The 25925-nt window shown below is 41.1% G+C and overlaps 1 protein-coding gene across 1 annotated transcript; it reads left to right on the top strand.

Annotated features, from left to right (window-relative positions):
* Positions 1–585: 585 nt before the first annotated feature.
* NIPAL1 (NIPA like domain containing 1) lies at positions 586–22530 on the top strand. Its single transcript, XM_021701653.1, has 6 exons — positions 586–692; positions 10360–10626; positions 15810–15866; positions 18263–18353; positions 20103–20263; positions 20793–22530. The coding sequence occupies exons 1-6, from the start codon at positions 647–649 to the stop codon at positions 21410–21412; spliced, it is 1242 nt and encodes a 413-aa protein (XP_021557328.1). The 5' UTR covers positions 586–646; the 3' UTR covers positions 21413–22530.
* The last annotated feature ends 3395 nt before the right edge of the window (positions 22531–25925 follow it).

Genomic DNA, 25925 nt, shown 5'->3' with positions numbered 1-25925 from the left:
TTTTGAGCATTGCTTCTGCTTTAGGATTTATTGCAAATAACTGCAAGACTTAGAGAAAAAAGGCTTTTGGGGGACATGAGTTTGAAGCCGAGAGACCGCGGGGGAGAATCTGATAGCACCAGAAGGGCAAAATCTGTTAGAATCAACTTTAGCATGGTAATCAGAGCAGAATCCCAATGGCCAGCAACTTCCTTACAAAGCCGCCAACATTTGCAGCAGGGCCCTCAGAAAGACATTTTTGGAGCTCGGAAGAAGCCGGAAGGGGTGCTCAACACAGCCTTTACTCCACTAAATTGCCGGAGAGTTGGCTCGGCGGCCTCCACGCTCCGAGGAACACTGAGAAGTGTCCACCGCGCAGCTCCAGCCGCAGACCCGAGAGGCAGCTAGCGCTCCCGCCAGTCCCACGAGGGACCAGGACCTGCAGCCGCGGTCCCAAACCAGAGCACTAGTTCCCAGCCTCAGACCTCGGGGGCGTGGCTCGCGCGGAGGTCCATCCATCCCGTCGGCGGAGGCTGTCCAGGGGCGGAGTCAGCGCTCACTCGTCCGGAACCCTACAGCTCCGCCCCATCGCGGCCCCTTGGGGAGCAGGAGAGGCCAGGGTGGAGAAGGAGCGAGGGCCTGCTCCGAGAAGCCCCGACTGGGGGCCATGGGGGGACAGGTGAGGCTACCGCCTGGAGAGCCCTGCCAAGAAGGTGAGTGTGGGACCTGGCATCTGGGTGGTGATGAGACCGGGTGGGCGGTCCCGGGTACTTGTGGAGAAGAGAAATGAATACACCGACTCGTAACGCATTCATTTGTGTGTGTACTCATTCAGTCTTTCGGCCAGTCAACAGCTACTTACTGTGCGGACAATGTGCCAGGCTCTGGGAAAGCCTGAGTCGAACAAGATAGACATACGTGGCTCCCACTGTGGTCCAGGAGGCAGACCCATGTAAATTACAGCGTGCTGAGGGTCGGCACAGGGAAAATCAGGGTGCTGGGGGGGAAGATTCCCAAGTCTTGTCTGAGAAAGACGCTTCCTCTGAATCAGACTAGCTTCCAGAGTCCGCGGTCTAAGTCACCGGGTGGGCAGAGGGCGTGCCCCGGGACCGGCGGGAGTCTGCGTTGCGCCCTGCGTTGGCTCAGCGAGGGTCAGACACTGTGGAAGGTCAGGCGCCCTTGGCCGCGGGGGAGGGCGGTGGGCCCGCCTGGGCCGGCCACATCTCTCCTCTGTCTTCGAGATGAAAACTTGTGCAACCCTGCTAGCCTCGCGTCTGACTCGCTATGCAGTCACTTCTTGGCTACGTAAGGCGAGAGCCCAACGGAAGAGGACACGGGGAACTGGGCGCAGTCAGTGGTAGGTTTGTTACTGCCCGCTAGGCTGGGGTTTCGGCCCCCAAGCGAATCCTGAAAAATCGCTGGGCCAGGCCACTTGCCCTTTGCCAGGTGTTTACAACACTGGCAGCCTTTCTAAAGTCACAGCGCAGAAGGCGCGCGTGAGCCAGGATAGAAGTCGGGACGCGAATACCTGGGAACGCGCGGGCTGACAGGAAGGGTGTGTCTCAACTGACGGGACAATTTTCGCCTTGTGAAGGCGAAGGCTGATGTCTAATTTACCTGGTAAGGACGTGAAGAGGGAGGAATGAGGGGCGTGGCAAGAACGCCTTTCCAAAGTTGCGAACAGCTTCCCGGGTTTCCTCTCCTCTTGGCTCCTCCAGATTATTCTTTGACGCAGAGAGTTTAAACTAAAAAAAGGGGGGGGGGGAGGCTGGGGGGGAGTTGGAGGGGGTGTCAGTGAACTAGTCAAAACTATGCCAGCAAGAGAGAGAAGGGACGCAAAGAAAGAGAAAATGCCTGAACAATTCACAAACTACTCAAAAGCTGAAGTTTTGGAAATGGTTTATACTAAAGCAGCTGGATCTGGAATTATTTCCTAAATAGGTTGCATGACCTTTGTCTAAATAATTCCTAAACCAGTAAGTTAGACTGTTAATAGTATATCCTCCCTTATTTACCCAAGGATCTGTAAATAAGGAGGGTTTGTGAATTACACTCGCTTGTTTGAACTTAGATGTTTTCCTGCTTTACTCGTGCATTTAGTTCCAACAAGATGTATTCAAGCTCAGTGCTTAATACCTGTGATTAATTATAATTAATTGTGTGGGAGAGACTTGAGAGAAATCAGAATCCTTACCAACAGTGGGAAGAGATCAGGCTTTAGCGTCAGTCTTCTCAACTATAACTTAACCTCCTTGAGTCTTCATCTATAAATCAGAAATAATTTGTACAGTTTACAGTTGTCAGATTACATATGAAGCACATGGCTCAGAGCCTGACATGGAGTAAAGGCTCAGTTTTTCATGTGTTCATTCATTCATTCATTCAAATAACGAGAGTCCATGTGCCAGGCACTGACGTGGGTGCTGCTATGGGCGGATTTGCAAGACAGTCTAGTCCTAGACTCCAGTAAGCCTCCCATGCAGCTTACTGTGTAGAAGGCAGATAATATGCAACAAATGAATAAAAAGGACATTACAAGAGTGGTAACTGTCATGAATAATGTACTGAGAGAGTTGAGGATGTTTAGATTGGATACTCAGGGAAGGTCCCTTAGAGAAAGTTCTATGTGAGCTGAGATCTAGATGACAAGGAGTCCATCATGATATCTAAGGATAGAGCATTCCAATTGGACTTCCGTAAAGAAAAAGTTAACCCCATACTTTGGTTTTTACTCTTAAAACCATGGATGCTTCAAAAGACTTCTAATCCAAAATTTTCTTTTTTCTTTTTTTTTAAAGATTTTATTTATTTATTTATTTGAAAGAGAGAGAGAGCATGAGTGGGGGGAGGAGCACAGGCAGAGGGAGAAGCAGGCTCCCCGCTGAGCAGGAAGGACAATGCGGGGCTCAGTCCCAGGACCCTGAGATCATGACCTGAGCCGAAGGCAGATGCTTAACTGACTGAGCCACTCAGGCACCCCTTAATTTTTTTTAAATCAGTAGTGTCTTCTCAATTTTACTTTGGTTAATTGAAATAATGGTCTTCTTACCCAGCCTTAATGGCATTTATATGTAAAGATATTACTATGACTTGATTTCCATACTTTCTCACAATCATTCCTCATTCTTATTCTGTGCCAAATTTTCTCTAAATTATTTCTCATTCCTATTCTGCTCCCTTTGTTCCTGTTTGATAATTCTCTAAAATTGTCAGCTTCATGAGAACAAAGCCCTGTTCACCTGTCTTGCTGGTCACTGTCTCTCCCGTACTTAGAACAGGGCCTGGTACTCAGGAATTGCCCAATAAGAATTTGCAAAGTGTTGAATAAATGAAAACCTAACATAGTGCCTTGCATGGTAGGTTTTTAACAACTTTTTTGTTGAATAGATATATGGATGTACAATGTTGTCATAAAGTCATAATGAAGTTGTGAGAAGAAGTTTGTTTCATCGGCAGCATTAAGTAACAATGATGTGCTGATATGATGGAAAGTCACTGAGAAGTTCCTTTTTTGAAGATTTTGTTTATTCATTTACTTGAGAGAGAGAGCGAGGGCAAGAGAGCATGAGCAGGGGGAGTGGCAGAGGGAGAAGCAGGCTCACCACTGAGCAGGGTACCCCATGTGGGACTCCATCCCAGGATCATGAGCTGAAGGCAGATGCTTAACAGACTGAGTCACCTAGGCACCCTTGAGAAGTTCCTTTAGAGTGTGAGGGCAGAGAAGGCCTTTCTAAGGAAGTGATATTTTAAAGATTTATTTATTTATTTTAGAGAGAGAGAGGGAGTGTGCATGAGAGGGGGGAGGGGCAGAGGGAGAGGGAGAGAGAGAAACTCAAGCAGGCTCCACGCTCAGCACAGAACCCAATGGGGGGCTCGATCTCTGAGATCATGACCTGAGCAGAAATCAACAGTTGGATGCTTAACCAACTGAGCCACCCAGGTGCCTCAGGAAGTGACATTTTAAAGTGAGACTCAATGAGGAGTTAGCTCTACCTGCAACTGTCAAGGCTAAGTAACAAGTAACAAAGCTTTGAGGTGAGAAGGAATTTAGCCTATGAAGGGAACAGGACCAAAAACAAAACAAAACAAAAACCCAAAAAACAAAACAATTGTAGGGAATGTGGTTAGAGAGATAACTGGAGGCAGGATTCTGTAGGCTCTTGTAGACTGTGGTAGGGATTTTAGATTTTTCCTAAATGAGAAGGGAGGCCATTGTGGAATTTTAGAGGGAGAAATGACAAGATTGGACCTACTAATCTAAAGACTCATTTCACCTGATCTTGCCCCCTCTGCTCTATCTTGACCTCATCTGAGGCCATCTCCCTTCTACCACGCCAGTCAGCCTCAAGCACATTCCCGCCTCAGGGTTTTTACGTTTACACATAGCGGAGAGGTTTGTGCACTTAATTAAAAAAAAAAAATTCCTTTATGCTACTTTTTCTGCTTTCCATGGCACTCAACATATTATGTAGTTATTAGTTCACTTGTCTATTTTGTTGCCACTCATTAAAATAAACATGAGAGCAAGAATTCTACTTTATTTACTGTGGTATCCCCAGCTTCTAGAAAATGCCAGACAGACAGTAGAGACTCAATAGTTATTGAATCAGTGAGTGAAAAGACGGCTAGTGTTATTTCAGAGAATGAGTGAGAGAGAGGGAGATGCAATTTGATGTCAGAGGTGAGCAAGCGTCAGAGCATGTAAAGCTTTTAAAGAGTTCAGAATTAGGAGTTTAGATTTTGTTATAATTGAAGTGAAAAGTCATAGGGAGAGGGGAGGGAAATTAAGTAGGGGAATGACATGATCTAATTCACGCTGGCTGATATTTGGAGAATACATTTCAGGGGACATAAAGAAATTCATTCATATTTTTTTCTATGCTAATAGGAATAGGCAGGTATATCCATCAGCTATTGCTATGTAATACACAGCCCAAAACTCAATGGCTGAAAGCAACAATCATATATTCTTGCCTGTGTGTCTGTAGGTCAGCTGACGGTTGACTGATCTAGCCTGGGTTCACCTGGGTGTCTCTGCCTCAGGCTACATGGGCACCTGGGTTTGGCTCCTTCATGTGGGATGAGCTTGGATCTGCTCCATGTGTTTTCATTCTGGGGCTCAGGCTGAAGAGGCAGCAGCTCCTTCCGGAATCTCTATTCCTGACCAATACAGAGGTGCAAGAGAGTAAACTTAAGTACATCAGTGCATTTGAAGCCTGTCCTCATATCCCCTCCATTGCTCTCCCATTGACCACCAGCTCACTTCCAGCCTGACATCGGGGGAAGAATATTCTGCCCACATCAGGAGGGGTAAGGGAGTAGCTATTTGCTGAATAATAAGCCAAACTAATACGTAAAATAGACGGTGAGATAATGATTTCCTGAAAGTGGAAATATCTTGTAGTGATTTAAAATGCAGTTTTACGTAATCATTGACTTCTTAGGAACCAGCTTTCCTACTATATGTAATTAACCGAATAATTTAAAGTATTACTCTCTTGTACTTGAAAAAATTATTCAAAGCATTTCATCTTTGTATAAACATTAATAATAACTTTTAGCTGGCTTTATCTGTACTTTATGTTTTTACTTTTCTGAAATAAAAATAATGGCCTGAGAATTGGGTTGCTACTTGGCTGTAATTCTGACAATTATATGGCTTTGGCAAGTCACTTAATATCTTGGCATCAGTTTCTTTTAAAACGTTTTTCAATTACAAGTGCCCATGAGTTTAAAGCAGGTCTATCAGCAACATTTATGAGCCACTGGGATTGTAAGTAAATTACTCTGGGAACAAAGATTGTGTATGATCAAATCACAAAATTACAGAAAGCATCTTCAGAATCATTGAGTCAAACTCCGCTATTTAAAAAAAAAAAACAAAAACAACTCTATTTTAGAGATGAGGAAACCGAAATCAAGAGTAAATATTCAACTTGCCCATGATTAGAGATAGTAACAGAGCTCAAAGTGAGGAGAGGTACATAATCCTATAGGAAGTCTAACTTTACTTTGAAATTTTTAGTTTGTGTGTAAGTGAACTTTCACACTTGTACATGGAAGATACGTATTTATTAAGTTCAACAATACAAAACTGCTATTTTTATGGGGTCAAAAATTGTCAAATATCATTAATTACATACATTTTAACATAATTAAGAACTTTAGCAGTACTGTTTGTGAAAGTAAAAACATTGTACATGACTCAAGTGTCCACCAACTGTAAAATAGAAAAATTAAATTGTGAGGTAATCATATGGTGGAATTCTACAGAAGAGTGGGCAAAAACAAATCCTACAGCCACATGCATCAACACGGATAAATCTCAAAAACAAGCAAGTCCCCAAAGAATACATACTGTATGATTTACATTTTATAAGAGGCAGAAGCAAAATGAAACAATGTACTATTTGAAGATATAGTCAAATAAGGGAAATCATTTTAAAAAAAAGGGATCTTACACAGGAAGTCAGGATAGTCGTCTCTTCTGAGAGGTAATGTTTATTTCTTAAATTAGGTGGTTGACACATCGGTGTGTATTGAATTTTTCTTTATAACTGACACATATTTTCTAAATATTAATTACTCAATATTTAGAAAAATTAATAAGAATAATATCAAAGAAGTAATGCATGCACCCTGCTGGCAGGAGTATAAATTGGGACCATCACTTTAGAGGGCTATTATAGTGTCTATTAAAACAAAACATAATGAATGTAATAGATTTTCTCTATGTTGAATAAAGCTTAAACTCCCTGGATAATTACTTTGCTTACTAGAATCTTAAGAAGCCAACTGAGATATCTCTGATTCCTCTGAAACACTCCAGACTCCCTGCCCACACGTTCTACTTTGCCCATCTGTCTCCTGCCCCACCACTCCGCACCCCCCAACCCACCCTTCACTCCCCCACTCCCTCCTTCAGTCACATCTGCTATAGGCTCTCTCCTCAACAGGCACCCAACATAAAACAATTTAAGTTCTAAGGTCAGAAGCTAGACAAGATTTTTATTATTTTTCCTGCCATAAAACTTGCAGCATTAATAGCTACTGCTCACAATAAGAACTTACAAAATGCAACAAAGATTATTTGCTTTCCCTTATCACCCTCTGCCCCCACACCCCCTAAAATATTGGAAACATTTTGCTATGTCAACAGCTTAGAAAGAATATTGTTTCAATGGAATGAGACCTGCCTACACTGTTTTCAGAGATGAAGTTTTGGAATGGTTATGTTAATTACATAGTAAGTAACACCAAAGCAGCCCTGGAATTCGCTGGGAAGTCAAGTCAGATGTTTTCTCAGGAATTAATGTAATGGAAATTCTTACTATAAAAATCACTTTCCATTCTTGGGGTTTTAAATGAGATGAACAGTGACTGGAACAAGATTGCTAAGGGCTGGCTTGTTTGAAAATAAGCAACTCTTAAAACAACCTGCCTGAAAATTCCTCAATGTTACAGAAAATCCCTAAAGTCATATAATTCTCCTTGGAATATTTAGAAGCTTTGAATTAGAATTTATTCTGTATCTTTGAAACAAAGTTGATTCATTTTCAACTTACAGAAGTAAGTGAAATAATAATCATGAAAAGCTTGAATGCAATTATTTTACCTTTTTAGGGAGCTGAACTTTATCATGTTTCTTAACTTTGTAAGTGGTGAATTCAGATAACTGCATAATGTTATGCCAGGGAGGCAAAGATCCAGTTACCAAAGTTTTGTCCCTAAGACATCATTTGCTCAAACTGTCTTTTGTTGTTCATATGCCTTCTTAAGATTTTTGAGATGTAAAACTAATTTTTTTCATTGAATTCTAAAATTGTAGTTGATTCATTTTTCTTTGCCTTTTTTGTTTAGAATAATTCAGAATGGGAAAATTGCTTTTTTAAAGAAAAAAATGAAACTAATGTAACACTGTATATTAACTATACTTGAATTAAAATGAAATAATGGGGCGCCTGGGTGGCACAGTCAGCTGAGTATCCGACAATTGGTTTCAGCTCAGGTCATTATCTCAGGGTCATGAGATTGAGCCCTGCATTGGGCTCCACGCTTAACACAGAGTCTGCTTGATATTCTCTCTCTCCCTCTCCCTCTGCCCCACCCGTTCTCTCTCTCTGTAAAATAAATAAATAAATCTTTTTTAAAAATAAAATAAAATAAAAGGAAATGAACTATTGGGACTTCATCAAGATAAAAAGCTTTTGCACAGTAAAAGAAACAGTTGATAAAACCAAAAGACAACTACTGAATGGGAGAAGATATTTGCAAATGTCTAATCAGATAAAGGGCTAGTATCCAAGGTCTATAAATAACTTATCAAACCCAACACCCAAAAAACAAGTAATCCAATCAAGAAATGGGCAGAAGACATGAACAGACATTTCTCCAAAGAAGACATACATATGGCCAACAGACACATGAAAAAATGTTCCACATCACTCGGCATCAGGGAAATACAAATCAAAACCACAAAGCGATACCACCTCACACCAGTCAGAATGGCTAAAATTAACAAGTCAGGAAATGACAGATGGTTGGCGAGGATGCAAAGAAAGGGGAACCCTCCTACACTGCTGGTGGGAATGCAAGCTGGTGCAGCCACTCTGGAAAACAGTATGGAGGTTCCTCAAAAAGTTGAAAATAGAGCTACCCTACAACCCAGTAATTGCACTTCTAGGTATTTACCCAAAGGATACAAACATAGTGATCGGAAGGGGCCACCTGCACCCCAATGTTTATAGCAGCAATATCCACAATAGCCAAACTATGGAAAGAGCCCAGATGTCCATCAACAGATGAATGGACAAAGAAGATATGGTGTGTGTGTATATATATACACACACACACAATGGAATATCACTCAGCCATCAAAAAAAATGAAATCTTACCATTTGCAACAACATGGGTAGAACTAGAGGGTATTATGCTAAGCAAAACAAGTCAGAGAAAGACAATTACATGATTTCACTCGTGTGGCATTTAAGAAACAAAACAGGATCATAGGGGAAGGGAGGGAAAAATAAAATAAGACAAAATCAGAGAGGAAGACAAACCATAAGACTCTTAATCATAGGGAACAAACTAAGGGTTATTGGAGGGGAGGTGGGCGGGGGGGATGGGATAACGGGGTGATGGGCATTAAAGAGGGCACTTGATGTAATGAGCACTGGGTGTTATATTCAACTTCTGAATCACTGAACACTACCTCTGAAACTAATAATACACTATATGTTAATTAACTGAATTTCAGTAAAATAAAATTTTAAAAAAATAAAAGGAAAACAAAAGTTGAGAAGAGGGTCAGAAAATCTTGTCACAATGTCACCTTGCTGGGCAGCTACCTTTCCAAGTGGAGAACAGATTTTTTTTTTTTTAAAGATTTTATTTATTTATTTGACAGAGAGAAACAGCGAGAGAGGGAACACAAGCAGGGGGAGTGGGAGAGGGAGAAGCAGGCTTCCCGCTGGGCAGGGAGCCTGATGCGGGGCTCGATCCCAGGACCCTGGGATCATGACCTGAGCCGAAGGCAGACGCTTAACGACTGAGCCACCCAGGCGCCCCAGATTTAAAAGGTCCTTATATTGTCTACAGTGGGTTCATTTTGTGTTTTAGTGTTTAGATTTAAAATTCTAAGACACTTAAAATAATGGATCTGGTTCAGAAGATTTACGTGTTTGTTTGAGTCCTATTCTAAGAAAAGCATACTGATGTTTAATTCCTTTTTTTTTTTTTTACTAGATTTTATTTAGGAGAAGGTAGATGAGTAGACCTGAAAAATGATTCTTTTCAGGGAAAGTGGTACAGAAAACTAAACCCCCTTTTAAACACATTTTCGGAAATGCACCATCACCCCACCAATGGGTTAGCTAAATTTCCTATAAGAGGCCGACCGATGGATTGCCGGGCCTGTCCCTACACTCAGGCATCAGGAACACTGCTTTCCAGGAGCCACACTGACCAGGTGGAGGAGGGAGGTGGGTCTGGGGGCCGTGAGGAATGGCTGAGCGCGCACCAGTGCGAACACCTGCCCGCTACTCTTACTACTCTCGAAGTTGCTGTTTTGCTGGAACCAAGAGCTGAGCAAGTATTGCCGGATTCTCCAATTTATAAGAGGAAGTCAGACTTTCAGGTGACATCTCTCATTTGTAAATGATGACAATGAAACGCTTTTTAAAACGTTTTTGAGAACCTATGGGAGCCAAACTGAACGTGTCCACAGGCGTGTGGACCGCCGGCTGGGAACGTTCCTCCATGCACTAAAATACTGGTCTCAGGACTGTCCACTCGGGTTTCTCTTCCTCGGAGAAAAGGAGTAAATATTAAGGTATCTCCCTTTTGTGTTTGTTGACATTTCCTTCTGTCCTTTTTTTCCAGGCTACCTACTGTCTCTGCTCTGCCCGAACTCCTCCCAGGCCTGGTGTGAGATCACAAACGTGTCACAGCCCCTGGCTTTTCCTGTCCTCTACAGGGACCTGAATTCCAGCGTAAGCAACTGGAGCGTTTCTGCAAAAGTCGAAAACAAATACAGTCTGTATGTGGGCCTGTTGCTGGCAGTCAGTTCCAGTATTTTTATTGGCTCCAGCTTCATATTGAAAAAGAAGGGCCTCTTGCAACTGGCCAAGAAGGGCGTTACCAGAGCTGGTAAGAAACGGATGCAGCTAGCCAATTCAGATTTCTGCAGCAACTGTAGAAATAATCCTGTTGTAAGACTTTTTTTTTTTAAGATTTTATTTATTTATTTGACAGAGAGAGACACAGCGAGAGAGGGAACACAAGCAGAGGGAGTGGGAGAGGGAGAAGCAGGCTTGCCGCAGAGCGGAGGGCTCCATGCGGGGCTCCATGCGGGACTCGATCCCACCATCCTGGGATCATGACCGGAGCTGAAGGCAGACGCTTAAAGCCTGAGCCACCCCGGCGCCCCCTGTTGTAAGACAGTAGTAATGTTTTACTGTCTCTACCTTTACTGTCTCTACCTTAGCCCCTATCTCTTCTTAGCAAAGCTCCCCTGCAGTTTCCAGGATTGAGCCAGCTGTGTCGCCTTTAGGGTGAAACTAAAGTTCTTGTTCCCAGAGGTTGAGAGTGTGGTTTGAGTCCTTCTTTCAGAGCTTTTGTGTGCAATTTCAGTATTCAAGGTCAGACGCTGCTTCCCTGCTTAAAACACGTCAGTGGCTTTCTTTGCACGGTGGCTCAGTCGTTAGGCGTCTGCCTTCGGCTCAGGTCATGGTCCCGGGGTCCTGGAATCGAGCCCCGCATCAGGCTCCATGCTACACGGGAGGCCTGCTTCTCTCTCTCCCGCTCCCCCTGCTTGTGTTCCCTCTCTCACTGTGTCTCTCTCTGTCAAATAAATAAATAAAATCTTTAAAAAAAACAAAACAAAAAACCACTTTTCCGCAATCTCTGACCTCCTGCATAAAATGGCCCTCGCAACCTCTCCATCTGGATCTTCTGCCACCCTCCCTCCCTGTCACCTACTTTTCTCTGCTTCCTGGAATAGACCAAGTTCTTTGCCACCTCAAGGCCTTTTCCCTTCGCCTAGAACGCTCTTCTCCCTGCCCTTCCTTTGGCTGACTCATCCTTCAGGCTTCAGCTTAAGTATCATCACTGCTGACGGTCTTCCTTTCTGGGGAGGTGTCCCTCACCGCCCCCCCCCCCGTTACTCTCTATCATGGCACTAAGCATTTCTTTCATTGTACCTAAAACAATCTGTCATTGTACGTTCATTGCTTATTTACTTCTTTATTGATAGCAGATGCACGAGAGCAGGAACCTTCCCCAGGGTAGTGTTTGGGACCCAATAAATATTTGTTAAATCAATAAACAGATAGCAGTAGAATTAGGTTGCTATTTATAGTGATGCTTCACATGCTGAGTAACTCAGCTTAACTACCCTTCATTAACCATGAATTTCTATTCATTTTTTTTTGCCATTTTATTGATGTATAGTGAATATACAAACACTTCACGTATTTAATGTATACAATTTGATGAGCTTGGACATATGAATATACCTGTGATACCATCACCATAATCAAGATAATAAACATATATATTACCTCCCAAAGTTTCCTTACGTCCCTTTTCCTTTTTTTTTTCTTTGGTCATCAGAATACATAACATGTGGTCTACCCTCCTGTATTTTTTTTTTTTGCTCTTTCAGACATTTCTTTTTATTTACAGTTTGTGTTCAATGCAAATCAATTCTATAATATGAGAAGTTACTATGAATCAAAGCATAAATACACAAACACAATATACAATCCAAAATAGATGTATAGCATTCAGGCGTGAAACAAAACAGAATTTTCATTTACATACACAGTGGCTTGACATCCGTTGGATATGGTTGTTTCAGTGTAGGTTCTAAAGATGGAAAAAAATGACCTTGGTTATCAAGACTACTGTGGCCATATTAGATATTGGAACATCTAAGCATCAGTGCAAACAAAAGTCCTGTTCATCGAGGCAGACAACATCCAAGATTAGTTAAGAGATGATTTCTTAAAATGTGGCTTAAAAAGTATGGACATGGGGGCGCTGGGGTGGCTCAGTCGTTAAGCCTCTGCCTTCAGCTCAGGTCATGATGTCGGAGTCCTGGGATGGAGCCCCTCATTGGGGCTCCCTGCTCATCGGGGAGCCTGTTTCTCCCTCTCCCTCTGTCTCTCCCCCTGCTTGTGCGCTCTTTCTCTCTCTGTCAAATAAATAAATCGAACCTTCAAAAAAAAGTACTATTGGAGGACATTTGCACTATCAGAAATAAAATGTACTATAATGCTATAGTAATTAAAACAGTTTGGTACCGGCCCTAAAAAAGATAAATAAAATAATGAAAGATAATTGAAAACTTATAAAGGGACCCAAGTACATATAACAATTTAATATGCAATTTTTAAAAGTGGAATTTCGGGGCACCTGGATGGCTCAGTGGGTTAAGCGTGTGCCTCCGGTTCAGGTCATAATCCCAGGGTCCTGGGTGAGCCCCACATCGGGCTCCCTGCTTGGTGGGGAGCCTGCTTCTCCCTCTCCCTCTGCCTCTCCCCCTGCTTGTGCTCTCTCTCTCTCTCTTTCCCTGTCAAATAAAATCTTTAAAAAAATAATAAAATAAAATAAAGTGGCATTTCAAGCCACTGGAGAAAGGCTGGATTATTCGATCAGAAGTGTTAAGACAATTGGCAAAAATTAGAGGAAAAAATGTAAGAGTTCTACTTCATACCATTCAGGAATTTAAAATGAAATGATTTTTCTCAAGAAACCTAAAAGAAGGTCTTTCTAAGCATGCAGATAAAGGAAGAATCTATTCTGTATAAAGGAAGAGACTATCTGGATTGATTTAAAAAAAAAATCCTACATGGAAACACCTTAACTAAAACGAAAAAGCAAATGACATACGGGGCCAGGGATGGGGGGAGTGTTTCCAAAATAAATGACAGACAAAGGATATTAAGATCCACAATATAGGGCGCCTGGGTGGCTCAGTTGGTTAAGCAACTGCCTTCGGCTCAGGTCATGATCCTGAAGTCCCAGGATCGAGTCCCGCATCGGGCTCCCTGCTCAGCGAGGAGCCTGCTTCTCCCTCTGACCCTCCCCCCTCTCATGTACTCTCTCTCATTCTCGCTCTCTCAAATAAATAAATACAATCTTTAAAAAAAAAAAGATCCACAATATATAAAGAATGACCATAGTTGATAAGAAAAAGATTAGTACCCTAAGATAAAATAGGCAAATACATCAACAAGAAACTCACAAAATAAGAAATGCAAGTGTCCAATAAACATATATTAGTAAATGTTATTTCACTAGTACCAAAAGAGATACCATCATATAACAAGGAGCTCCTGGGTTGTTGTCTATCATTTTTCTTTCTTTTTTTTTTTTTTTTTTGGTGGGGTGGGGGAGGGCAGGGACAAAGGGTTAGAGAGAGAGAGAGAGAATCTAAAACAGGTGTCACGCCCAGCACAGAGCTGATCATGACCCTGAGATCATGACCCCTTCAGAAATCAAGAATCAGACGCTTGATGCTTAACCAGCCGAGCCACCCAGGTGCCCCTGTTGCCTACCATCTTAACAAAGTTTTGTTTCTTCTTTATTTTTTTTTTTAAAGATTTTATTTATTTATTTGACAGAAAGAGACAGCAAGAGAGGGAACACAAGCAGGGGGAGTGGGAGAGGGAGAAGCAGGCTTCCTGCGGAGCAGGGAGCCCGATGTGGGGCTCGATCCCAGGACCCTTGGATCCTGACCTGAGCTGAAGGCAGACGCTTAATGACTGATCCACCCAGGCACCCCTGTTTTTTCTTTAAAAGGCCCTATGTTGGTAAGGGACTTTGGAAAATAAATAGCCCTTCCAAACATTGCTGGAGGCAGTATAAACAGGTACAGAATTTCCTAAGAGCAATTTGGTAAAGCTTAAAAATGTCAATGACTTAAAACCTAATAATTCCACGTCTGGAAATTTATCTAAAGAAGTGAATGAGGATGCCACCTATAGTTACATAGGAGGATATTTATTGAAGGGCTTTATATAATGAGAACAAAAGTAGAAACCCTGTGGGGGGGGCGGTGCGTAGCTGCACACAGGTTAAGTAAATAATGATATGCCAGATTTTGAAACAATATTCAACCATTAATTAAGGACATGAGAAAGTATTTATGATATATTAAGTTTTTAAAAGACAGATTATGAAAATATATTGCAATATTCCAATTTAATCATGTGCACAGTTTGTAAGAAGAAAATCCTAAATAAACTACTTTGCAAGATGATCTTCACAGCTGATACACCCTGTTTAATTATAACAAAATCAGAGAGGTCAAATACATAGGATTAAGTATATTAAAATTGGTGAGAAAATTCCATTTTCTATAGCAAACATAACAATGACTTTAGGTCACAGATTACAGTAAAGAAAAGATAACCCATGGAATACCTTAGGAAAGCTTTTTACCCTTTTCAATAGACTAGAAACTCAATTTCCTGATGCCAACGTAGAGAATAAGGAGAGTCCAGCTGGCTAATGCTTGTTATTCTCTGATTGATTATCCAAAATCTCAAAAGCTCTTCTGTCAACCATCTTCTTCTCTTTAAGGTCCTCATTAGGCACCGATATAATTTACAATTTATGGTTTTCTGTCTTTAATTTTAACTGTAGCTGAAACAAAGAATCTACGGCTTATAATATTCTGTGTCCACACCTCTGGCAGGCATAAATACAGTAAACCTAATGATTACACAAAATTTTCTTGCAAATGAAAAAACTCTCTATAGACATCAAGTGAAGATCTTCAGAAATGACCAAATAAATAAGTGGATGGCCTTGGATTTGGCCTTAATGTGAGGTCTCAATTGTGTGTCTCTCAATAGGACGGGGGCCCCCAAATGTGGGGCGACAATAGAGTGGAAGCCACTGGTGTGGGTAGTGAAAGAATTCACCTGAGGCAGAACAAAGGAGATGGAAGTTGACTGAACCACCACAAGGGAGCAGCGGGTAGGAAAGCAGAGGAGAGACTGTGTGCGATGAGGTGGTGGGTGGGGGCTGTTTCTAAGGGGGAAGATAAGGAGGTATGGGGATGTATGGAATTCTCCCTTTTTTGGTTAACTGCGTCGTTGTAAGTAGCCCAGTGGTCAGTTAGGGCCGGTGGCCATCTTGAGGTGGGCCGCCTGGTGGGCCTTTCCTACATTCCATTGCTCAAGCCTGTTGGCCTGAAAGTGGGCTCGACACTTAAGTCTTGCCTTTTCCAACCACCAACCACATTTCTCTCCTAGTAGTCAGTTCTTCAAACCTTCTTCCTCCAGTTAAGAACCTAATTTTAATTTTTCTTATGTTCCCAGGACAAGGTGGACATTCTTACCTCAAGGAATGGCTCTGGTGGGCAGGATTACTCTCAAGTAAGTCCTTATTGCTAAGAATAATGTTTGCTTGTAAAATGGTAAATTGCACGGAATTGTTCAACATCGATTACTTTATCTTTCTGGTAAGGATGGCATTCAAGTCTAGAAATTTTCGCGCATTCTGATTTGCCACATGGTTTTTGTTGTTGTTGTGGCAGGAGCAGAAATTTTCCCCGTCTCTCCCTGTACCTCCGTGTTCTCAATACTGTCTTGGAATGCAAGGGGAAAAAGTTAATATTTGAAATGTTATCTTTTATCACAAACCTCTCCTTCGGTTATATTTTATTCCTCAGAACAAGTGAGGAAAATGCCTTCTTCCCACATTTCCCTGCTCCTAATTCGAATCTGTGACTGTTCTAGCTGCATGTTTTCTAAGGAATGGTTACATTTTCCTGGTCAGGATGAAAACATGGGTAGCTTAAAGTCCCCTCTGGCTGCATAGCACTGAACAAATGGAGAGAAGATGCAGCTTGTCGGCACGCCCCCTCTCCCAGACTTGCCCTGAGGACTACCTGAGACTGTTGGATGGGAAAACACTTTATAGATGCTCATACGGTGTGCAGAGAAGATCTCTCAAGGGCACTTCTGCAGCTTTCTATCTCCTCCCCTAACTCCTCTGAATATTCTTAAATCCCAAACCTAAAACTTCCGAAGGTGGGAGCTTCTCGTTTCTCACCACCATCTCCCTCTGCAGCAAGAAGCCTTCAGACTTCCATCTATCTTCCCATACACTTCAGTGACACACTTCAGGACTTGTGTGGTCCTCTTATGCAAAAGAATTGGGTAACTTGGCTTTAATATAAGAATCTCAAAAGATGATAAATAAAAATTAAATTTCAACTTGTATAGCCCTTTCAGTTGTTAAGGTGTTTTCTGTTTTCTTACTTCATTGGAATAAAAGTTGAGAGGGACTGAATTGAGAAGACCCCAGATAGATATTTTGGATTATTTTTTTCTCCTCTTTTCTCTCTTCAATAGTGGTATGAACTTTGTGCATGATGGAAATAAAACTGTAAATGTAGCCACATAACATTCTCCTTATATCTTCATCCTATTGTGCGAGTAGAGGGTGGGGAAACACAAGGAGAGAGAAAAGCAGAAGTCTACAACATTAGAGATTTTATCTAGTGACAAACATACAGCACTTCAATCATGAAATTAATATTTTCCTGGGAAGCTGTCTGTAGAGATAAAAATATAAATACTATCAAGTATTCAAGAAAGTTTCGTATTTGAAGAAAACTGCCATGGCTCTTCTTAGAAGAGCAGTCCCCCAGTTGTTCTGTTCTGGAAGCTTCTATCTGTGTTATGCTATTTCCCTAAACCTGAGTACTCCTGCATATTTGACTGGGGGAGAAGGGAAGGCTGGGAGCATAGCAACCAGAGGGAAAAAGAAAAAGTATTCTGGTGTCTTTTATCTGTTCCAGAAGCTTTCTCTACAATGGCGTAGGTTGCCCTCATGAAATACTACACTCTGTGGGCAAATGTTCAGTTGTAACCCGTAAGAGTAATTTGACCCCCAGACAAGAGTCCTGTCCTTAGAGGGAGTTTCCCTCACTCTAAAAGTCATCTCACAGAAGTGGAGTTCCTCAGTTAAGTGAAAGATTGCAGGAGCACATCCTTATGATTTTAAAACATCCCTTGGGATCTCCTTGAGCTTCTAAGATACTGTTAAGGTGCTTTTGGATCATCTACGATTCAGAGACGCCTGGCTCCCTGGGCCGTGGTAGGCATTCCTGGCTATCCCCTGCCAGGCCAGTAGATCTCTGCAAAGCATTCTGATTTGCCACATGGTTTTTGTTGTTGTTGTTAATGTGCATAACAGTAGGTATTCTTTTTTTTTTTTTAATTTTTTATTTATTTATCTGAGACACAGAGATAGAGAGACAACATGAGCAGAGAGAGAGGTAGAGGGAGAGGGAGAAGCAGGCTCCCCGCTGAGCCAGGAGCCCGATATGGGGCTTGATCCCAGGACCCTGGGATCATGATCTGAGCCGAAGGCAGATGCTTAACCATCTGAGCCACCCAGGCGCCCCAACAGTAGGTATTCTTGAGCACATAGAATAATTCTTTGCTTAGGCCAAAACCACCTCCAATTAAATTTTATTGAAGTGACATACCTAAAATCTCTATTGGAAGTCACTTAAAATGTGTATTCATCTGTCATCACTTTTTGCATTAATTGAGTTCAAATCACCAGGTAATTACAGTTTATCTGCATCCCTTAATACCAATCCTCCCCCACCCTCCGTAAGAAAATGTTAAATTGCTCCTTTTAGCTGGATCTGTCAGTATCTTTTGGATAGAAGTCCACCACTTTGCATGTGTTACTGCTTTTTCTCTTCTGACAAGTCAGTCCATCTCTCATACGACCACTGCGGCTTGTTTTCCAGTGGGAGCCGGAGAAGCGGCCAATTTTGCAGCTTATGCTTTTGCACCTGCCACCTTGGTCACCCCACTGGGTGCTCTGAGTGTTCTCATAAGGTACGTGAGAAATGAACTTGGCTTTTTTTTTTTTAAGATTTTATTTATTTATTTATCAGAGTGGGAGCAAGAGCGAGAGAGCGCACACAAGCGGGGGGCGGGGGGGGGCGGCAGGCAGAGGGAGAAGCAGGCTCCCCGCCGAGCAGGGAGCCCGATGCGGGACTCGATCCCGGGACCCTGGGATCATGACCTGAGCCAAAGGCAGACACTTAACCAACTGAGCCACCCAGGTGTCCCTGAGCTTGTCTTCTGTAGAGATGCCAGTACCATGATGAATATAAACCACAAGAAATACATTGCTAAGCATATCTTAAAACAAAATATCATAACTCACTTGAGAAGACATAAGAAAGAGCAGTAGAAGTAGGGAATAAATTGTGTTGTTATTTAGAAAACCTACGAGAGTAGGCCTGGTTTCCTGCTAACATAAAGTAATCGTGTGTTATGTTTGTGTTTATTCAAAGAAGTTTCGCAGATTTTTTTCTCTCTTTCTCTCACCTAAACACATTGCCACAGCCCATTCAGTCCTTTCTGTTGTCATAGTGGTTAATGACCATAGTGATCAGAGGACTTTTAAAAGTGTTTGGGTTAAATTTCAACTCTCACTGAAAGTCTTCCATTGTTTGCCAGATAGTTATATTTGGAGACCTTTTAGTTTCTTTTAGTACTGGAAACAGGAATAATTTTTGTGTTCATAAAACACAGGTCTCATTTTTCTGAGTTGTCATTATTATGATCCCAAATGAATGTGTTCAGTGGGCGCATGAACTCTTATAGCTAAGCAACTATATTATTTATTGTATTTTTCTATTCCTTTTATCTCCATTCGTTATCCACCTCTAGTAGAAAGCCTATGACTAGGTCAACCCACTTCTTTTCACCTGCTTTGTAGGACTGTTGTGAGAAGTAAATGAGTCAGTACACACAGAGCTCTAGAACACTGTCTATGCATGGAACCATAACTCTTAGTAGTAGCAGTGTTTTGGCTGAGGCTGCAGTCTTCCCAAGGGGCCGCACGAGGATGACTCTAAGAAGGTGCCAGGTAATGGACCACAGTCTCAGGTGCACCTTAGTATAGGTCATACCCTTGTGGGAGTGCCAGGGCATCAGGGGAAGGAGGCTGGTGTGCAGGAGCTACAGCAGACCTATTTGGTGGAGCAGCAGAATGGCAGAGTCTGGTGTCCATGGTGGTGCCAGTAGAACTTCCTGAGGCCATGGCAACCAAATGGTGGGGACTCTTGAGTAAGTGAAAGTATCAGGGCGGAAGTGGCTGGTAAGGAAATACTTCAATATTTTGATAACCCATATGGTTGTACTTGTGTGTACTAGCTAAATATCAGCCCTGAACAGAGTGATTCTTCTTTAGACATGTAGCTTTCTTTGAAGCTTTCACGAGCGCACACATTCTCAATGAATCATGCCAGTAAGATGTAAAAGGTCTTCCATTTTGTTTGGCTCTGCGGGAAAAGGTGGGGAAACTGAAAATTAATTGAGTGGGACCTACCTCTCTTGGGAAGATGACAAAGGTACAGAATGTCTGTTAAAAGTCTTGATATAAAAGCAAGCAGATTTGATTGACCATTTCTGAGTCTTAAAACGAATCAGGCTTTTCAGCGTCCTGTAGCATATTCAGATAAGTTGATTGGCAACTGGGATAGAGGGGCAGGTATCACAGTGTGACTTCTGAACTGCTATGGAATCCATCGTTAACTGAATGAGAGTGATTTTTTTTTTTTCTTCTCCCAACAGTGCAGTATTGTCTTCCTACTTTCTAAATGAGCACTTGAACATTCATGGGAAAATAGGCTGCATATTAAGTATATTGGGGTCAACTATGATGGTTATCCATGCCCCACAAGAAGAGGAAGTCACCTCTTTGCATGAAATGGAAATGAAATTGAGAGACCCAGGTCTGTGATTCAACCAGAAGAAACACTCAGATTCTGTTCCACTCTCTCTCCTCATCAAATGAATTTGTAATAATACCGTAGACTGCTCCCTTCAAGCCTCATTATGGGTTGCGTGATACAGTTAAGGTTTGACTGGATTACAAGTCTTCTGTAAAGGTGACACAATGTTCTGTTCCGGCCATGCTTGCTCTCTACACACTGAAAAGAGATGGGGATAGGAGGGGCAAAAGGCATATACTCCAACCCCAACTTTGGCCACTTTCCCCCTCCGAAAATAAAAAGTCAGTCAGATGATACCTGCCATACCTCATAGTGTTATTTGTGAGATTCAAAGGATATGTTTGTGAAGGTCCATTGTAAAATGTCGAGAGCCACGCAGCAAAATGCCGTCTTGTTTTTGTTGTTTTAATTTAATCTCACTTCCCTTTCTGAAACACCTACACTCCTAAACTCATGGCTAACAAGATTTCACAGGAGATATGGTCCTATTAGCATTTTCTGAAGTTGAATTCTTTTCTCTTCCAAACAGGATTTATCTCCTTTGCTGTGATCATAATTGTGATCTCGTTGGTGCTGATTTTGATCGTGGCTCCCAAGAAGGGACAGACCAATATATTGGTCTACATTTCAATCTGTTCATTAATTGGAGCATTTTCAGTTTCTTCTGTCAAGGGCCTGGGAATTGCCATTAAGGAACTATTGGAATGGAAACCAGTTTACAAGCATCCCCTGGTCTTCGTTTTGCTGGCTGTACTCGTGCTCTCAGTGACGACACAGATTAACTATCTCAACAAGGCACTGGACACCTTTAATACATCTCTTGTGACTCCCATTTATTATGTGCTCTTCACGTCCATGGTAGTAACTTGCTCCGCCATCTTATTCCAAGAATGGTATGGCATGAAAGCTGGAGATATCATCGGGACCCTGAGTGGGTTCTTCACCATTATCAATGGCATCTTCCTTCTACACGCATTTAAGCATACTGACATTACCTGGAGTGACCTGACATCCACTACTCAGAAAGAAGTCCTCTCTCTGAATGGTGGTGAAAACAAATATGTCTTACTAGAGAATACAGAATGTTCAACCCCAGGACTCAGTGATGACATTACCTTGTTTAGCAGGACTGATGATCAAAGTCTCTAGAAACCCTAAACTTAAACCACATAAGACACTTGGAAAGGGTAAGAAAGGTCTGATTTTTTTTTTGAAGAACTGTTAGGGGGGAAAAAAAAGGCCTTCCTTTGGGCCATCAAATTTGAAAATCAAGGTTTGGATCCTCCTCCAGAAGACTTCTACTGTTTGTCATTTCTACAAACTTGAAATATTCTCTAAGCACAAAAGAAGTCAAAGAGTTATAGGAGTCTCCAAGTAATATCTTCTGGTCACAATGTATTTGTCTCTGCCAAGTGGCTCTTCATTTCTTTGGCTGCTGTTCTTAGTAATTCATAGATAAACTTAACTATGTGCTGATAAGCAGAGTATCAATCATCATTCCCTGATGAGTCATAGTTTCAAATTATTAAACCTGAGAAGCGAGATTACTGGTGCTTCCCCCCCACCCTCTATAACTTCCTTCTTTCTAAACTAGATAGCTAAAGAGTGGAGTGTTAAAGAAAAAATAGGCCTGCCTTGGAAATTTGCTCCTTGGTGGGCTAGAATGCATAAGACACACAGCCCATGAAGGGCTTATGGATTGTAATTTATTGCCACATCAGAAAAATGTATTAACAATTCAAAAGGGGAGAATGGAGAAAGGAGAGAAATACTTAAATGAAATACAGTGTTTTTTCTTTTCACACACACACACACACACACACAAATACAAATGATTACATTCAAGGCTTCTTTTAACTCAAACCTGAAAAATGTAAGACAAGCTTGAGTTTCTGGAGAAGTCCAAGTGATTTCAGCTTTAGAGTTCCTTATACTCACTTTGTCCCTTTCTCTGTTATCCCAAAGGTCATTTTTCCTGTTGACAGACTTTTGTAAAAGTAACTGGTACATTACTTTAGGATTATATGGTACACCTCAATTTTTCTCAAATATCTAATCCCCAAAGGGTAAGTTTTCCACAGACTGTTTGGAAATAATTAGAAAAATCTTTGCAAAATCCTGAATGAGTTACCGTAATTGTTCTCTTGAAATTTGGCACTTTCACCATTATTAAGGAAATTATAGTTAGTCACTAACCTTTTTTAAAAATATACATATCCAGGGCGCCTGGGTGGCTCAGTTGGTTGGGCGACTGCCTTCGGCTCAGGTCATGTTCCTGGAGTCCCGGGATCGAGTCCTGCATCGGGCTCCCTGCTCAGCAGGGAGTCTGCTTCTCCCTCTGACCCTCCTCCCTCTCATGCTCTCTGTCTCTCATTCTCTCTCTCAAATAAATAAATAAAATCTTTAAAAATATATATATATATACATATCCTACCACAATAAGTAGTAGGTTTTTCTTTTTCTGTTGAATTTCATCCTGACCATATTTTCCATACATTTTACTGAGAAGTGTTTTGGGGGAATAGGAAGGGGAGTGAACTTCCCAGAAAACAAAATATTGAAACCTCGGGGACTACTACAGGAAAATACCTTTTGCATATTATGACCTCTATACAATTTTCCTGTCTCCAAGCGCACAGCAGGAATAACATTTTTGGTGGGCTTTCATGTTTATGGACAGATATCACTCACTGATTTCATGAGAAAGAAATTACCTATTTCCAGACTAAACTTATTTCTGTCAAAAGTCCTAACCAAAAAGTTATGACATTAAGACAAAACAAAACAAAACAAAACAAAACAACCTTCCAGTTGATTCGATTTTTTTCTGTTCCAACATCACATGTTATTAGTTTTGTTTGTTTGTAATCAAGCTCAAGTCTGTCCTGGGTAGTAATAGTAAATTCTCTTACCAAGAATTCTATTCAACTGACTTTAGCATTTCCCAGTTCTGTGGAGCTCTGACTGATGTTCCCAGGGAAGTCCTGAGGTGACCATGACGTTGGAAAGGGCTGTCAATGTCTCTTCAGCACAGGTCAGTGTTGAGTGCACCTCAGTGCGTTCCTATTTTTGAAAATTGATAATCCATGGAAGATACATGGGTTGATACCTCAGGTCAAGTACGTGTTTACTCTGTTGATTGCTGTTTCACTTTAATTGTATATCAGATGTATAAGCTATGAACACAAGTTTGTAGGAGAAGTATTTTCTGAAAAGGTAGCGTTAAAAATGGTTGAAATTCTTTTAAAGGTTTTCTTTCCTATCGAAAAACTCTACTGATTTCTCCAGGACACGTTCTTAGTGAGGAAATTAAGGGCATCCAGCCTGAGGCGGTGGTGGTTCTCCACTCTAGTGAGAGTCAGTGTCAGGTATTTCCTAAATGTCACCTGTTACAAAGCTTTGCCCTTGGTATATTGCGCCCAGGCTAAAGGTTCAAGGAACACAAGAACTCATGGGCGTCCTGGATTGGAAAATGAACTGGTGTTGACATATATGCCTAGGAGAAAGGCTGAGAAAGATTTAACAAGTTGAAACATGTTGGAGAAACAATGAAATCTTTTTAAAACTCTAAAAATCCCTGGTGGGTATATGCATTGAAAAACCAAAATGTTATTGTAAACCTAAAACTAATAATAATTTTTCCCAAATAGGAAGATACTGTCTAAGAAGGAATAAAATGCTGGATCCCTGTATTCAGACTAACTATGTTAGTCTTAACTGGTAGTTTCATATAGGTATATATTTTAACATATATCTTTATCTCACCTACGTATCTTAAGATTTATTATGTGGATGTCTGCACATGGGTCATGAGGGATTACAAAGCTGTCTTCACACAGCCAGATTGAAAGTTTTCCCAAATTCTGTAAATATAAGAGTTTCATCTTATTTTTTGACATAATTTTATTGTAGGTCAATGGTTAAGAACTTTATTTTTAGGTGCACCTGGGTGGCTCAGATGGTTAAGTGTCTGCCTTCGGCTCGGGGTGTGATCCCAGGGTCCTGGGATCGAGCCCCACATCGGGCTCCTGGCTCAGCGGGGAGCCTGCTTCTCCCTCTCCCTCTGCCTCTCTCCCTGCTCATGCTCTCTCTCTCTGTATCTCTCTCTCTCTGTATCTCTCTCTCTGTATCTCTGTGTCTCAAATGAATAAATAAAACCTTAAAAAAAAAACTTTATTTTTAGTTCAGATTGCAGAGAGTATTCATAAAACTCTTTAGATTTAGCAGCATGAAGTTAACACCTTTGTTTTAAGGGCACTAAATGAAATACATGGAAAGCACCCCACATCGGGCCTGATGTATGAGTCATTTAATAGAATTTAGTTCTCTTTGAATCGACATTTTGATTCTTACTGTCTTATTACTAGATAGTTAAGGACAATTAGTTGCCAATTTTCATACATTCTTCATCTTTTCTTAAGTTGTGTCACATTAGCTTGTTTTAAATAATCCAAGTGAAAATGAATTCCATCATTATAACTATCTCAACACCAAAATGAGTCCAACAAAAATATTTTTTCTTAAAGCCCATAAAACTGAACTAAATGCAATCTTCACATTCTAACAAAACTTTGTGGAAAAGTAATTTGTATGAATATATATGAAATGTTCCCAAATATTTGGAATAAGCTCTATAGTCGTGAAATTTTCTATTTTTCAAATGTTTATACGTACTTACTGTTCATTTTAGAAAGTTTATGAATTTTAAATTAATGTTTCTGTATATTTTTCATTTGCAATAAAATGTGGTTTAGTTATGCTTGCTGGAGTTCAATTTTTAGTTTATTGAAGTTAAGTATATGTAATGGCAAAAATATCCCCATTTAGATTGGAGATTTTTTTTTTTTTTTTTAAGTTTTGAGGTTAAAAACAGAATCTGCACTTAGGTTAATTTTGCTCTATCATTTTCCTTGAAATTGAAATTTGTTTTTTAGAAGAAGGCTCTCTCCACAAAACCATTTCCGTATAATTGATTTGGCACCTAAACCAAAGGTAGGAGAAACTGTCTTATCTTTAAATAATTGCATTGAACAAGACAGGTTTTCAAAGCAGTCAGTATAATGAAATCTCTCAGTTCAGAAATTTGAAAGGAGAAAGCATTATAAAAATACTTGGTAGCATTGCATTATATTAAGTTCACATTTGCAAACTCAGCAAATTGAAGAAGCAGAGGAAAAGGGAGAAAGCATTATAAAAATATTTGGTAGCATTGCGTTACATTAAAATTTACATTTACAAACCCTCAGCAAATTTCCTTCTAGCCCCTCTGGAACGAAATATTCATTTCATGGGGGCACCTGGCTGGCTCAGTTTCTTGATCTCTGTGTCATGAGTTTGAGCCCCAGGCTAGGGTAGAGTTTACTTAAACAACAACAACAAAAAAACTTTGCTTCATGTATTGACCACATCACTAAGACTTTATCAATTTTCCCTATTTTGATTTGAGCTCATGTTTGAGACCAACCCTCTCAGTTGTCTCGATGGAAATAAATTGTCTAGGATATAAAAGGCCTCTTTCTTATGGTATCCCATGGCCCCTCTTCCCACCATTGTATAAATAAAGAAAGAATACACAATTCCTTAAATCACATAGTTACTTAGGACCAAAACACAAGCTTGCCAACACCCTGGACTACTCGATCCACTGAATGTAAGCATCTCT

This window comes from Neomonachus schauinslandi, chromosome 2 (assembly GCF_002201575.2).
Source record: "Neomonachus schauinslandi chromosome 2, ASM220157v2, whole genome shotgun sequence".
NCBI classification, from domain to species: domain Eukaryota; kingdom Metazoa; phylum Chordata; class Mammalia; order Carnivora; family Phocidae; genus Neomonachus; species Neomonachus schauinslandi.
Note: the sequence above shows the minus strand (reverse complement) of the source record. Positions and strands in the feature narration are given on the sequence as shown.